At 34.5% G+C, this 12,219-nt stretch overlaps 3 protein-coding genes across 3 annotated transcripts in view; all 3 read right to left on the reverse strand.

The window, feature by feature from the left end:
• The window catches only part of Ror (tyrosine-protein kinase transmembrane receptor Ror), a 222,676-nt gene extending 220,327 nt beyond the window's left edge, over positions 1-2,349 (reverse strand). The window contains exon 1 of the mRNA XM_070299387.1: positions 1,464-2,349. Coding sequence (XP_070155488.1) covers positions 1,464-1,533 — 70 coding nt within the window. The 5' untranslated portion in view covers positions 1,534-2,349. The remainder of the gene's footprint in view (positions 1-1,463) is intronic.
• Positions 2,350-2,848: 499 nt separating this feature from the next.
• On the reverse strand, positions 2,849-6,877 carry LOC138935073 (uncharacterized). The gene is made up of 11 exons (XM_070299402.1): positions 6,704-6,877; positions 6,149-6,530; positions 5,751-5,837; positions 5,513-5,588; positions 5,251-5,422; positions 4,929-5,010; positions 4,377-4,496; positions 4,076-4,235; positions 3,362-3,580; positions 3,087-3,156; positions 2,849-2,914 (listed from the first exon to the last, which is right to left on the reverse strand). The coding sequence occupies exons 1-11, from the start codon at positions 6,875-6,877 to the stop codon at positions 2,849-2,851; spliced, it is 1,608 nt and encodes a 535-aa protein (XP_070155503.1).
• Positions 6,878-8,236: 1,359 nt separating this feature from the next.
• Positions 8,237-12,219, reverse strand: part of Spt5 (Transcription elongation factor subunit Spt5) — a 4,549-nt gene continuing 566 nt past the window's right edge. The window contains exons 4-12 of the mRNA XM_070299593.1: positions 11,968-12,215; positions 11,635-11,867; positions 11,050-11,548; positions 10,614-10,962; positions 9,927-10,516; positions 9,469-9,833; positions 8,996-9,397; positions 8,732-8,904; positions 8,237-8,584 (exon numbers count right to left, since the gene is read on the reverse strand). Of these exons, the coding sequence (XP_070155694.1) occupies positions 8,342-8,584; positions 8,732-8,904; positions 8,996-9,397; positions 9,469-9,833; positions 9,927-10,516; positions 10,614-10,962; positions 11,050-11,548; positions 11,635-11,867; positions 11,968-12,215 (3,102 nt within the window). The 3' untranslated portion in view covers positions 8,237-8,341. The remainder of the gene's footprint in view (positions 8,585-8,731; positions 8,905-8,995; positions 9,398-9,468; positions 9,834-9,926; positions 10,517-10,613; positions 10,963-11,049; positions 11,549-11,634; positions 11,868-11,967; positions 12,216-12,219) is intronic.

Genomic DNA, 12,219 nt, shown 5'->3' on the forward strand with positions numbered 1-12,219 from the left:
AGGAATTCACGCAGTTGGAATATAATCGATGACTCGATATTTTGTATTGCCAAGCACAATTATCTCATCGAGATAAATAATTGTCTCTTCCAGTTGAGAAACTTTACTTTGACCTTTTAACCGATAATTCAGTGCTCATCCATGGATTTTAGTAAAACAATAAAACGATTCCAATGGTCGGAATTCATCGGTCAATAGATAAAAATTTGACAATATACACATGGGATAAAGTTTCATTGGGCAAAAGATTAGAAATTCAAAATAACGATCTGTCCATGAGATAAATGATACCGATAAGTGTGTTCGAAATGTAAATTAAAATTCAACAAAAAAACGCAAAATACGTGTAAAATGCAAAATGCGTGTAAAATTATTTGAGTCTATTTAAACCAATATAATTTCTAACAATAAATAATTTATTTATTTATATATATATATATATATATATATATATTGTATATATATATATATATATATATAAATAAATAAAAATATATAAATTAATTATTTATTACGTATATATTGCGAAACTGATATATGTATTACATTCCATCACACCTATCTATTCACAGACAGAATCATGAAAGGGCTATACTAAAAAAAAACATGTAAACATCATGTAGGCAACATTTTAAAAATCGCTGTAGTAAAGTTCGATATTTTATGAACAGTAAAAGTCTTCGCAGAGTTTGGCGATTTGAGAAGCTCTTGTGAACTTAACTCGCACGAGCCAATAGATCTGTCGCCACTTGTTGAATGTTTATGAAGAAGAACAGAAGTTGAAAGTATACTTTTAAATCGGCCAATCACACAAATTTCGAGTGAAAAGATTAAATATTTAATCTTTTATTATCGTATACCTTGAGCCTTCCTTCGATTAAACCGTTGATAAAGCGAATAGATAAGATTGCCTATATTGTTATATTATGTGTTGTTATTCTCTCATAATAATTATAAGTATTATTATTATTTATTAAAATATATATTGTTAAAATAAAAAAAAATATTCACTACTATATAATAATAAGATTGTTTTAACAATTCGATTTGATAAAATACAGTTAATTCTTATTTCAAGGCATTATTATTCGTAGATAAATATGATCTATAGATTATAAAGTGCATATTACAAATTCAACGAAGCCTATAATGTAATTTTTAAATCAAGAGTTTCAACTTCTGTTTCTTCAAAAATTTTGCAAATCTTGAAAAGCTAACGACAATAATGTAATATGACACACATTATGTAAGTTAAATACACAGATCTGTAATACAAGTAATGACAGAGAAAAAAAGTAATTTCGAGTAATTTTGAGAAATATTTTTAGAATATTATAAAATCTTACAATTATTATGCAATTTTAAATTTCTTACGACATACTTTGTTAGCTCTTCAAACGATAAAAGTGGCATGCTTTATCTTCTCTCTTCGAACACGTTAAGATTTCAAAGCGGAGATTTACCTTTTAAGATGTCCGCGAAGAGGAGGAGGAGGAACAGCGCGCATAATTGGCGGTGGCTCCTTCGTGCCATGTTGTCCCACGACGAAGCACAGGATGCACAAAAGTCAATTGTAGACGCGCACGAACACGAGAAAACACGAGAATCCCGCCGTAACGCACATATTCAAGATACAGTCAACGTACAAACACAGAAACACGTTTCAATGGCGTATACCTTGTCGTCGAAGGAATGTCAACAAACGTGTGTGTACACGCGCGTTTTTCTTACATCAGAAAAATAACTCACGTTTTTATCTGAATCATCTCGTTCCTGTCCTCGTAACAATCGTCGTAGATGTATCCAGTTCGCGTATCACACGTCGAATAATGAGATATCACTGCGATAAAGTCGCGGCGCTAATGGCGTACGCACTGATCACGTAACGAAATGGCGCGAAACAGAGTCGTCCCTTCTCAATCGTTTAAACATTGTCCTTCGAGACTTCTCGTGCGAGATACACGAGTGACAATTCGCACAGTACGTCATACATCGCGAATTAACCGACAATTAACGCTAATAATTCTGCTATCGAGAATCGAGTTACCGATTATCGAGGATACGCGGTTCAAAGCGCGGGATCTTCTACGAGCGTATCACCGTGATCAACAATATCCGCGATAATGATTCGAAACCGTTCGATCACAAGTGACTTGGGTTTTATTCTCGCTTTTGTCCAATTCAGAAACCGGTGTCTCTCGCGAAACGCGAACACGCACGTCCTTACGCACACGAAATAACGCACCGCTCAAACACACTACCCGAAGTGTCGCGCGACACTGCCGGCGCGCCGCTTACTTCACGCGATCTCATCCCCTCACTCGGGAGATGCTTGCGCATGCGCGACATGACGCGTGCGCGACGTTTGAAGTTTTGCGCTGTGCGCGCTCCCATTCTCCCCTCGGCTGCCCTCAGAATTTGCGACGCGTCAACGTCGCTTATCTTCGTCTCGCTCGCAACAAGTTGCAATTCGTGCGCGTGACCGGAGGGAGAAGAGAGCCGCGCGAACACGATGGGCATATAACGGAGAACGATCGAAAAAGCTCACGGATGCGGCCAGCTGTAATGAAATTACAGATTAATTGTCCAAAGGAACGGCGCGAAGATGCAGGATAAAACAATTCTCGCAGTTACTTTCCGCGAGCGGATGCCGTATTATAAACGCTAATATTAGAGAAACATATTATATTTATTATAGTTTTTTTATTATTATAGTTTGCTTGTTTATTGATTGAAATATTCTAAAATAAGATGGTATACCTTAAAGCAAGCGCGATTCCTTCACGTTTTATATCTGTATACAACTTGATTGTATACAACTATATAAATCTTGAAATTAATGCAACTGTTACCTTGGCTTGGCCGGACTATCGGAGTAGGTAGTCGATCCTTCGGAACTATAGCAAACACTGTGCTGTGGATAAAATTTATGATTATGAATAAAGATCACATATTGCAAAATAAATCGTTATTTTTTATAAGAGTTAAATTCCGTTAATTTCTTATAGCTTTTACAGTAATTAATAGCTTAAAATACATTTATTTACATCGAATACACATAAATAAATGCAATCATAAACACTTACTTTGTAAGCTGTACGACCTCGAGATGTTCCCGATGGCGAAGCGGAAGTTGATTTAGTGTATTTCTTTCGCCTGTTAATCAAGAATATCTTTAAATAAAATCGCATTCGTAACAGCATATATTACATACGCGATTATTAATCTAATAATATTATGATTAATCTAGTAATACGATCGCAGAACTATATCTTATCTAATATTATTAATAGAAACATATTATTTTAATATAATATAATAAGGAAAGATATATTGTATATTTATACGCGTGTACACTCACGGATAAATTCTGCCGCTATTATTAATGCTGTCTTTGCTGTTGTAACTAATTGCAGCTAAGCAACGCTCCTCATCCATATGCTCTTGGCATCCCCCTGGACATCGTCCAAACTTATTTCTCCACCATTCTTTCAATTTTTCAAGCACGCCTTTCCGCAATGACTTCGAGAAGCATGTATCCGGCTGGCAATAATCCTCATTCTCATACAAAACCGCGAATCTAAAGAGAAAAGAATAAATAAAATATCATTATCAAGTATTTGTTGACCTTTTACCAAAAAAAAATGTACTTTTTAGTAAATGCTCAATATTTAATTATTAACATTTCTATATTATAAAACTAATATATTGTTTCTAGTATTATAACTTTCTAAGTACAATAACTTTATAAATCTCGAAAGAGTATAAAAGTTTATTTGAAAAGAATTTATAAAAAGTTAATTTTACAGAGAAAAAATATAGATTAGATTTCTTTGTAACTATAATAATTAGTTTATTACCATCACTGTGTTTGTGATTTAATTAATTGTGCTTAATGATATGTATATATATATATATATATTAAAGAATTAAAAATCTCATCGAGAAAAATTAAAATAGATAAATGATTAATAAGATAAAGAATTGAAAATAAATTATAATAAATTATTAATAATCATCATTTTTCAAATGTAATCAAAAAATATATCAATCGTAAAGAAACATTTCAACTTACGGAGTAGTTTTCGATTCGCAGGGTGAACATTCCTCGGATTGCTTGGTGAGGAATCTGTAGCACACTAAGCTTAAACCCACCAGTAACCATACTAGCAATGCGGATACTACCGCTATAATCACGATTTCCGTAGTGCCAAGTGTCATTATGTTATCGTTGCCTAAATTCAATAGGCACAAACTTGATTATACTTTTTACTAGAAATTATGAATTATTATTGAATAAACTAAAGTATTACTAAATAAATTAAACTAAATGATACAAATGTAAAAACAAAAAAATTTTATCGCGGGCAACTTACTTTGTTCCTTTCCTTTGTAAAGTACATCCTCATCCGTCTGACTCGCACGTTCCACACCTACTTTGGGCATAACTTGATAAGTCCCACTTGTTTGGCTCCTCGTAATTCCATCTCCTATACCTGAAATAAAACGTCAAATTATAAGAAATATTTCATACAATTTTGTGTTTAAGAAACGGGAAGCAAATATTTTTTCTAGCAGGTGGCACATTCTAATATTGATTTTATCTAAATATTATAAAGTAAAGTATAAAGCGCTTTTTTTCTTTTACAATTACACATGTGTGATAAAAAAAATTGTACAAAGCTTACAAGGTCACTTTGATCTCTAAGATGCATCAAAATATTAAAATGGGTACGCGTTTATATTTTACTCTTCTTTGAGATGCATGATCAACTCGGATATGAATTGCAAACATGGTCAGAGAAATATTACGGAAGCTGCAGTTTCTTAACTATGCAAACGCTTAAACGGAATAGTATATCGGTCTTATTAATTTTCAAATACGACGAATACGAATTACATGCAACGAGACCGTCATGAAATATTACCCGATTCCCGCAAGGTGGCCATTACTCTGAAAACTCCCCCGAATGCCGGATACCACTTCTCGTCGTCCAGGTGTCGACGTACCTGGAACACAAACGGTACTTTTATTTGCTCTCTGTCTAAAATTAATCTCAAGCAATCGCGTCAGTATTTACAAAATGGAAAATGCAAGATCAAAGAACTAAGCATGCTTGTTTTTTTAGAATGAAAATTACAGAATATTTTTGAGATATTTAGATTATCATTACTTGAATTCTAATGTTTTAATTTTTTAGACACTTCATAATTTATACTATTATTAAAGAACGCAGCAATTATTCATACGGATTGTTGCAACCAGACGTGGAAGTCTTTGTTGAATCTTTGCAATTGTGTTCTCGTGCTCGATCGTGATATAATGCACTTCACGCTGGCGATGTAGTACTTTACGAGAGCGAAAGCTGACTTTTCCGAATATAAAGATTGCAGGCTGTCAATTTTGAAGGGCAGCGCAATGCTAGATAGATTTATTAAATTTGCAGAAGAATCTGTAAGGTTTTCTAATCGACGAAGCATTCTTACAATTTGCTGTTTACAAACTAACTACCTGTTAGGATCAACTTCATTATCGAGAAACGGAAGTGGTATGATGACTTCGCTCGTCGCAGCTTCGTTATTATAGTCTTGCCAAAATAAAAAAAAAAATCTTATATTCTTGTAATCCTCAAGAAATGATTAGATGGCAAAAATACTTTTAATTTTCATTCTTATGTCAACTATAGAGAGTACTAAGGTATTATATTAATACTAGCGTCGTTTAATATTAAATTTATTCCTTTTCTTACCATCGAGTGCACGTCTTGAATGTCCTCGCTTTACCATAGACCGTTTCTTTTTTCTGAACGTGAAGCTTCGATAATCGCTGTCAAAAGCTATTCATTTAAGAGGAAAAACAATAATTATTAGAATCTTTTAATAATCATGAATATCGAAAATACGCGTTGATTCTTTACGATTCCAAATCAAAATAAACTCCACACATAGCAGTTTACAAAAATTATATAGATATTTTTCTAAACAATCAAAACTTGCAAGCTATATTTCTCTTTTGTACAGAAACATGTACAGAACTACGAATAACAGAAATTATTAATTTCTTTATTGCTTATACAATCAAATTTAAAATGATACATTCATTGTTATAATTTTTTTTTAACCGTGATGGATTAACAATCGTACTTACGCGCCGAATATATAATAAGCCCGTTACAGGCAATCGATGTTTTCGGTGGTGTAATTACGATGGGAGGAATCCTGATGTTTTGAATGTCCTGACTAGGCTTCGACCAGCTGGCCCCATTCGTTCGAAGGAAGATCTTCAGCTCATCGAAGAGCTCAAACAGCATCTTCGCGTTACGATACTTGATATTCCCTGCGTAATACGAGCGTCTTGTAATAGGCAGAATGTAAACCCGCAAGTAACCGCCGAGAGTATCTGCCAGAGCTTTCAACATCAAATGCTTCGTTTTGCCAACAGACAGTCTCTGCACACTTTCGAGACATATATGAAAATAGTCCATGAGATGCGCTATGTATTGATCGTTTTGAGAATCGATGACTTTCACCTGGCAAAAGAAAAAAATTCAATCTCTATAGAATTCTTTTAATAGAGGTTACTCATTCCTTTAACTATCTCTTAATTATTATCTTAAAATTTTTGGTTTATGATAAAATATTGTACTTTGTAATTTTTTAAATAATAGTTTATATTAATAAACGAATTTTTAACTGGATTTACCTGGGGTAAAATGTCTTGAAACATCCTCCGACTATTAAGAATGGCAAATTCCTCATTGGTCCAGCATTGTTTTCCATAATCATTTTTCTCAAATAAAACGGTGCCGATATTGTGATCACGTTTAAAAGATTTAGCATCGATTACCCTGTCACGAAATAAGGATGATAAATACATTAAAAATTTAAATTCGTAAAATGTAACGCGATACATAAGACAAACCTTTTACTGAAGTTGCAACTTGCAAGTATCAAGAGAAACGATAAAGAGCATATATTCATACTCTGAAACAAGAATTCCAAATAGTTCAACCGCGCGATTTTTTTCGCGGATTTCTTGAATATTTCACAAGTCTATAACGTCTTGCGCCCATTATTCTATGTAACGACTACTATGACTGTCATACATATTACTTCATAGTGTACATTTACGCAATACTTCAGTGTGCTAATATAAAGCAACTAATTTCGAGCATAATTTTTTATTTTATGAAATGTTAAATTTTAAAAATTTCGTTTAATTTAGTATCTAGAAATAATGTTTCTTGTGATAGCATTACACAAATTCGTAAAAATCATTATTTTATATGCTCGAAAAGAAAAATATTATGCAATAAATAATATAAAGAATAATTTAACAATATAATGTAATGGGAATTGAATAGACTGAATATAGATGGACAATATTAGATGTAAACTACGGACGCGTTCCACTTGCCGTTCTCAACACTCGCGAGCATCATCTGTCTTTGTTTAACTTTCGATGAACAACAAGAATGAAATGATACTGTGGGCGTTGCGAACGTTAAATGGATGTGCCTTATACATACACATTTAAATGTATCTTTTACACAAGATACACATTTAAGTAATAACATTTAAGTGATAACAAATTCATTTAATCACATAGTATAATTAATAATTGTTCAATATATAATAATCAATTAGATATATTATTGAAATATATATACTGTAAAATAATTTTATCAAAATAGTTGTAATCATGCAATTCTAATAATTACAGAAATATAAAAACAATTTTTTTCTTTCTACTGTAATTACCTAATTGTTATAATTGAGATCAAGAGAAAAAATAAACATTAGGGTGTATTCGCTCTCTCTTTGAAAACACTTATGTTTATAAGCTACTTTATACTATTACATTTGATTTTTGAGTGCTTACTTTAAAATTACTAGAATCACGTATCAATTTCATTTGATGCAATCTTCAAAAATTATGTATCGCTATTATGATGTTCAAGTTGATCAAACAAAAAACGCATATTAGGATTTACGCTTTTTTTTTTACTTTTTTACCACAATATCAGCAACGATGCTTCTTTTCTATCTCGATCAAATAAGTATCTATTAACAGTATTTATCACATCGTTAATGCTTTTCTAAGCGTTCACAGAGTCAAAATAAGCAAAATAAAGAAATAAAAGAATTTTATAAGCGCCTTAAGTGGCTAAACGTTCAAAGCGTGACCGTATCCTTAATGTCAAAATATTAATCAAAAAGAATATTATAATAAAAAGATATCAATGATTACAATGTCTTTATTCGTTATCTTTCTTCGTCGTTTTTATTTGTCACGATATTATAAATATTCATTATAACATAAATGCAATCAGCTGAAAAATTACGTGTTAGATGCTTTCATTTTACATAAAAATCGCAATTGTAGGAATTTGATCTCTTCCGTATTGAGTTTCACCACACCTTCTTGATTGTCGATTGAAAGTAAAGTGCCAACGGCTTCGCGATCTTCTCCTAGAATTACTTTGACTCGATCGCCACGCGATGGTACTACAGGTTCCAGTTGCTCACATCCTAGATTAACAACTCGGTCTTCGGTAGGTAAGTAAACGGTGCACATACCACCCTATCAAATAAACATGTTATTTTTAAAATGCATATGAAAGATGTATGTATGTGTATGCGCGTGCGCATGAATGTGTATATCAATATTAATATCGTAATAATTAAAATTTAAATCTTATATATATCTAGAGTTGACAGAATTACATACAGAAATTCCTCGAATGACAGCTTGCTGTCCAGCAAGTGCAGGATCATCATGAGAGTCACGGATGCGTACTTCAATATCTGTTGTATGCCAATCTGAACCACTTATGCTAGAACCAACACCTGTATCCAATCCAGAACCAGGTGTTTGTGGGTTGTAAGGGCTACCTGCCACTCCTACAAAAATTACAAATTATGTTATACATACACAAAAAGTATTATCTCTATCTATTTGTTAAGAACCTTTTGTCATCGTCACATTGCTTACCAGGTGTCATAGGACTATAACTCATCGGAGATGGTGTTGCAAATGCTCCATGAGGACTGGTAGTATATCCAGTGCCACTTGGGGACGGAGTAGCAACATAACCTGCTGGACTTGGACTTGCGGTAGCGCTGCCCGCAGGACTAGGGCTTGGTTGATATGAACTAAAGCTTTGTTCCGAACCATACATAGTTCCCGGAGTTTGTGGGGTAAATGGTCCTCCAGTAGTTGGATATCCAGGCGCATAGCCGGGTGAACCACCCTCTTCCATACTATAACCGTCAAAATCGTTCGTTCTAGCGGGTGTGTTAGTAACTGCCGGGTCCCAGGCTCCTGACTGTCCTGGAGTTCGCGAACCATCGTGAGATGGTGTCATCGAACCATAATGAGGAGTGCGAGAACCGTCTGTAACATTAAAATTAAGCAAATTTTAAATTATTCCAAGTAAAAAAATTATATAATACACGGCTACTCACTTTCGTACATAGGCGTCTGAGAGCCGTGCATAGGCGTCTTCGATCCATCTCTCGCATACATCGGCGTTTGTCCACCGGCTGTGTAGGCTGGAGTTCTGTTGTAACTACTGAAACCACCGTCCTTTGTCGGAACACCGACGTTCGCTATGTGAGATCGATCGACGGAGATCGTTTGGCAAGTGGAGTGTAACTCCACGCGCGCTGTAGTCTCCGTCGCATCCTTTACAATACCCACGTTTCCTTTATATGGTCCACCAGTTATCTTAATAGTTGTTCCAATTAATTCCCTGTCACGTCTCGCACCACTACCGCCACCGCGACCTCTGCCTCTTCCACCTCCACCACCGCCTCGACCAAAACCGCCTCTGTAAGAACAATCAGTAGTTTATAGAAATAAAATTTAAAAGTGAGAGTAATATTTCGAGTTTAATAAAATAGAATAAGAATAAGAAACCAACCCGCTGGGATGCATTGGAGAAGCAATTCTAGGTGACATAAATCCCGCCACTGGTGACATGGAATTTATAGAATTTGTCTTATTCCCACCAGATAGCTGTAAATGTCTGGTTTTGCACACAAATATACCACCATTGTCGACAAACATTCGCGAGTGTAGAAAAGCAAAACTCCTGTATAAGTGTTTAATTTCACCACCTCGACCTGCATGCGGCCCGTCAACTACCTTAACAATATCCTTCTTTTGTATGGTGTTTTGTTGCGAGTCCAAAGCAACCGCGTTTTTATTCTCTCGACGCTTCGTAAGACCCTGCGGTCTCGCTTCGACCACTTTTCCATGCATAGAGAGTACATGGAAATTTTCACGTTCCAATCGTACAATGACGCCGACTGTTTGCGTATCAAGTTGCACCAAGTCACCCCATTGGAATTGTCCTAAGCTATCAACGCCAGTCGCCATATCAGAACATAATTGCAAATCCCTTGGAAGGACTTCAAGTTCATGCATTGATAAATCGGAAAACAAAACTACTCTATTTTGTTCTACTCTGACAATCAAGCCTGTATCACCTTCATATCTTCCGGCTACAACCTATGAATTAATTAAAAATAATATAGTAATATAATATTATAAAAGATAAATTTTCATTTTAATAGAAAGAGTATAATTGACATTGCAGATATTTTACCTTTACGTGATCGCCCTGTGTAAAGTATTTTCGTAATTCTGAAGCTTGGAATTCCAAGGCTTCTTTGAGTTCTTCATGCTTCGGCATAACCATAATCATGTTTCCATCTATGGAAACAATTTTTCCTTGTAAATTTATCAATTCACCTTCGCATACCTCTACATTATCCCCATTGCTAAAGGAATGAGTTAAAGCTTGATCTTCTTTTCCAGAAACTCCAGTTCCTGGTGCGCCACTTAAATCTATCTCAACACCTTCTGGAGCTTCTTCAAATCTCTCTAATTCGGAAAGTGTAGGTTTAACACCTTCTGCGATAATAGCACTTGTGGTGAAATTCTTATAAAGAAAGCTGTACAAAATAATTAATCACAATAAGAAACCATACACATAAAAATAAAAAAAACATTATAGAATACAACAGCAGAATGAAACAAACCCTTTACGACTGTATCTATTTCCTTCAAAAATTAGAAAATCTCCATCGCTAGTAACCTCTCCGCCAATAGCACGGATTGCTTCAGGATCAAATGGTTTTGCTGGTGGTCTTCTTTTCTTCTTACGTTTCAATGCTTCGGATTCGCTCTGTGCTGTTCTCAATGCACCGCGTGGTCTAGTGTAATCTATTCTTGGCAATAATTTTAGATGAACCTGGTTTTGTGCTAAGTCGACATAATCGACCTGAGCTATGTCGTCTTTATAAATGCCTCGTTTCAAACGGACCCATTGTTTAGCTTTTAAACCAGTCTGCTCTTTAACTACTCGCAGCACATCTGTCATCTCTTTAATCGGTACCATTTGCTGCTTCCATATACCCATTCTGAGGTTTCCAACATTTTCGATAGCAGCTTTTACATGAGGCTGCTTGTAAGCTTCTATATAAATGTAACCCTTAACACCTTCGGGGGCTACAACGGATTTTATCTGGAGAGGTTCACCTAAAATTTTAAGAAATAAAGAAATATTTATAAAGGTATATAATGAGAATAAAAGAGATACAATTTCTTAAAAATTTATATCTTACCCGAAAATTGATATGTGATAAATTTTCGCATTAATAAGAGCACAGTAGATTTTTCTTCTCCTATACGACATTTCACCATCCACAAATTAGGATCTTTTACACCGGGCAACAGAGTTTGCTGAGTAATCTCATCACTCATTTCTTCACCACCATCGCCAAAATGACGAGCAGCAATCGATTCATCAGCATACTTTTTTCTAAGATACTCCTCAATTTCATCTTCTTTCTGTGAACTAATAAAAAAATATATTTATTAAAGATTCAATTCCTTTTATTTAAATAAAAATTAAATAAGTTGTATAATATCCTTCTTCACAAAATTTTACTACTTACTCCCATAGATTTGTACCCCTACGTCGTCCTTCAATCTCACGTGCAGTTGGTCCCAATTCATCCACTTCATTTCCTACAATACCAATTTCTTGGGCACCTTCCTCCCAGTCATCATCATCCTCGACTTCATCATCCACTTCAGCTTCATCTATAATAAAACCACCAAATCTATCTTTCTTCTTCTTTTTTCTTGGTCTATCATCGTCTTCTTCATCTTCTTCCTCATCATATTCGCTGCTACCCCAAATCTTC

The sequence above is a fragment of the Polyergus mexicanus genome, unplaced genomic scaffold (genome assembly GCF_030449975.1).
Source record: "Polyergus mexicanus isolate NDT 795.1 unplaced genomic scaffold, iyPolMexi1.0 SCAF_7, whole genome shotgun sequence".
Classification (NCBI taxonomy): Eukaryota; Metazoa; Arthropoda; class Insecta; order Hymenoptera; family Formicidae; genus Polyergus; species Polyergus mexicanus.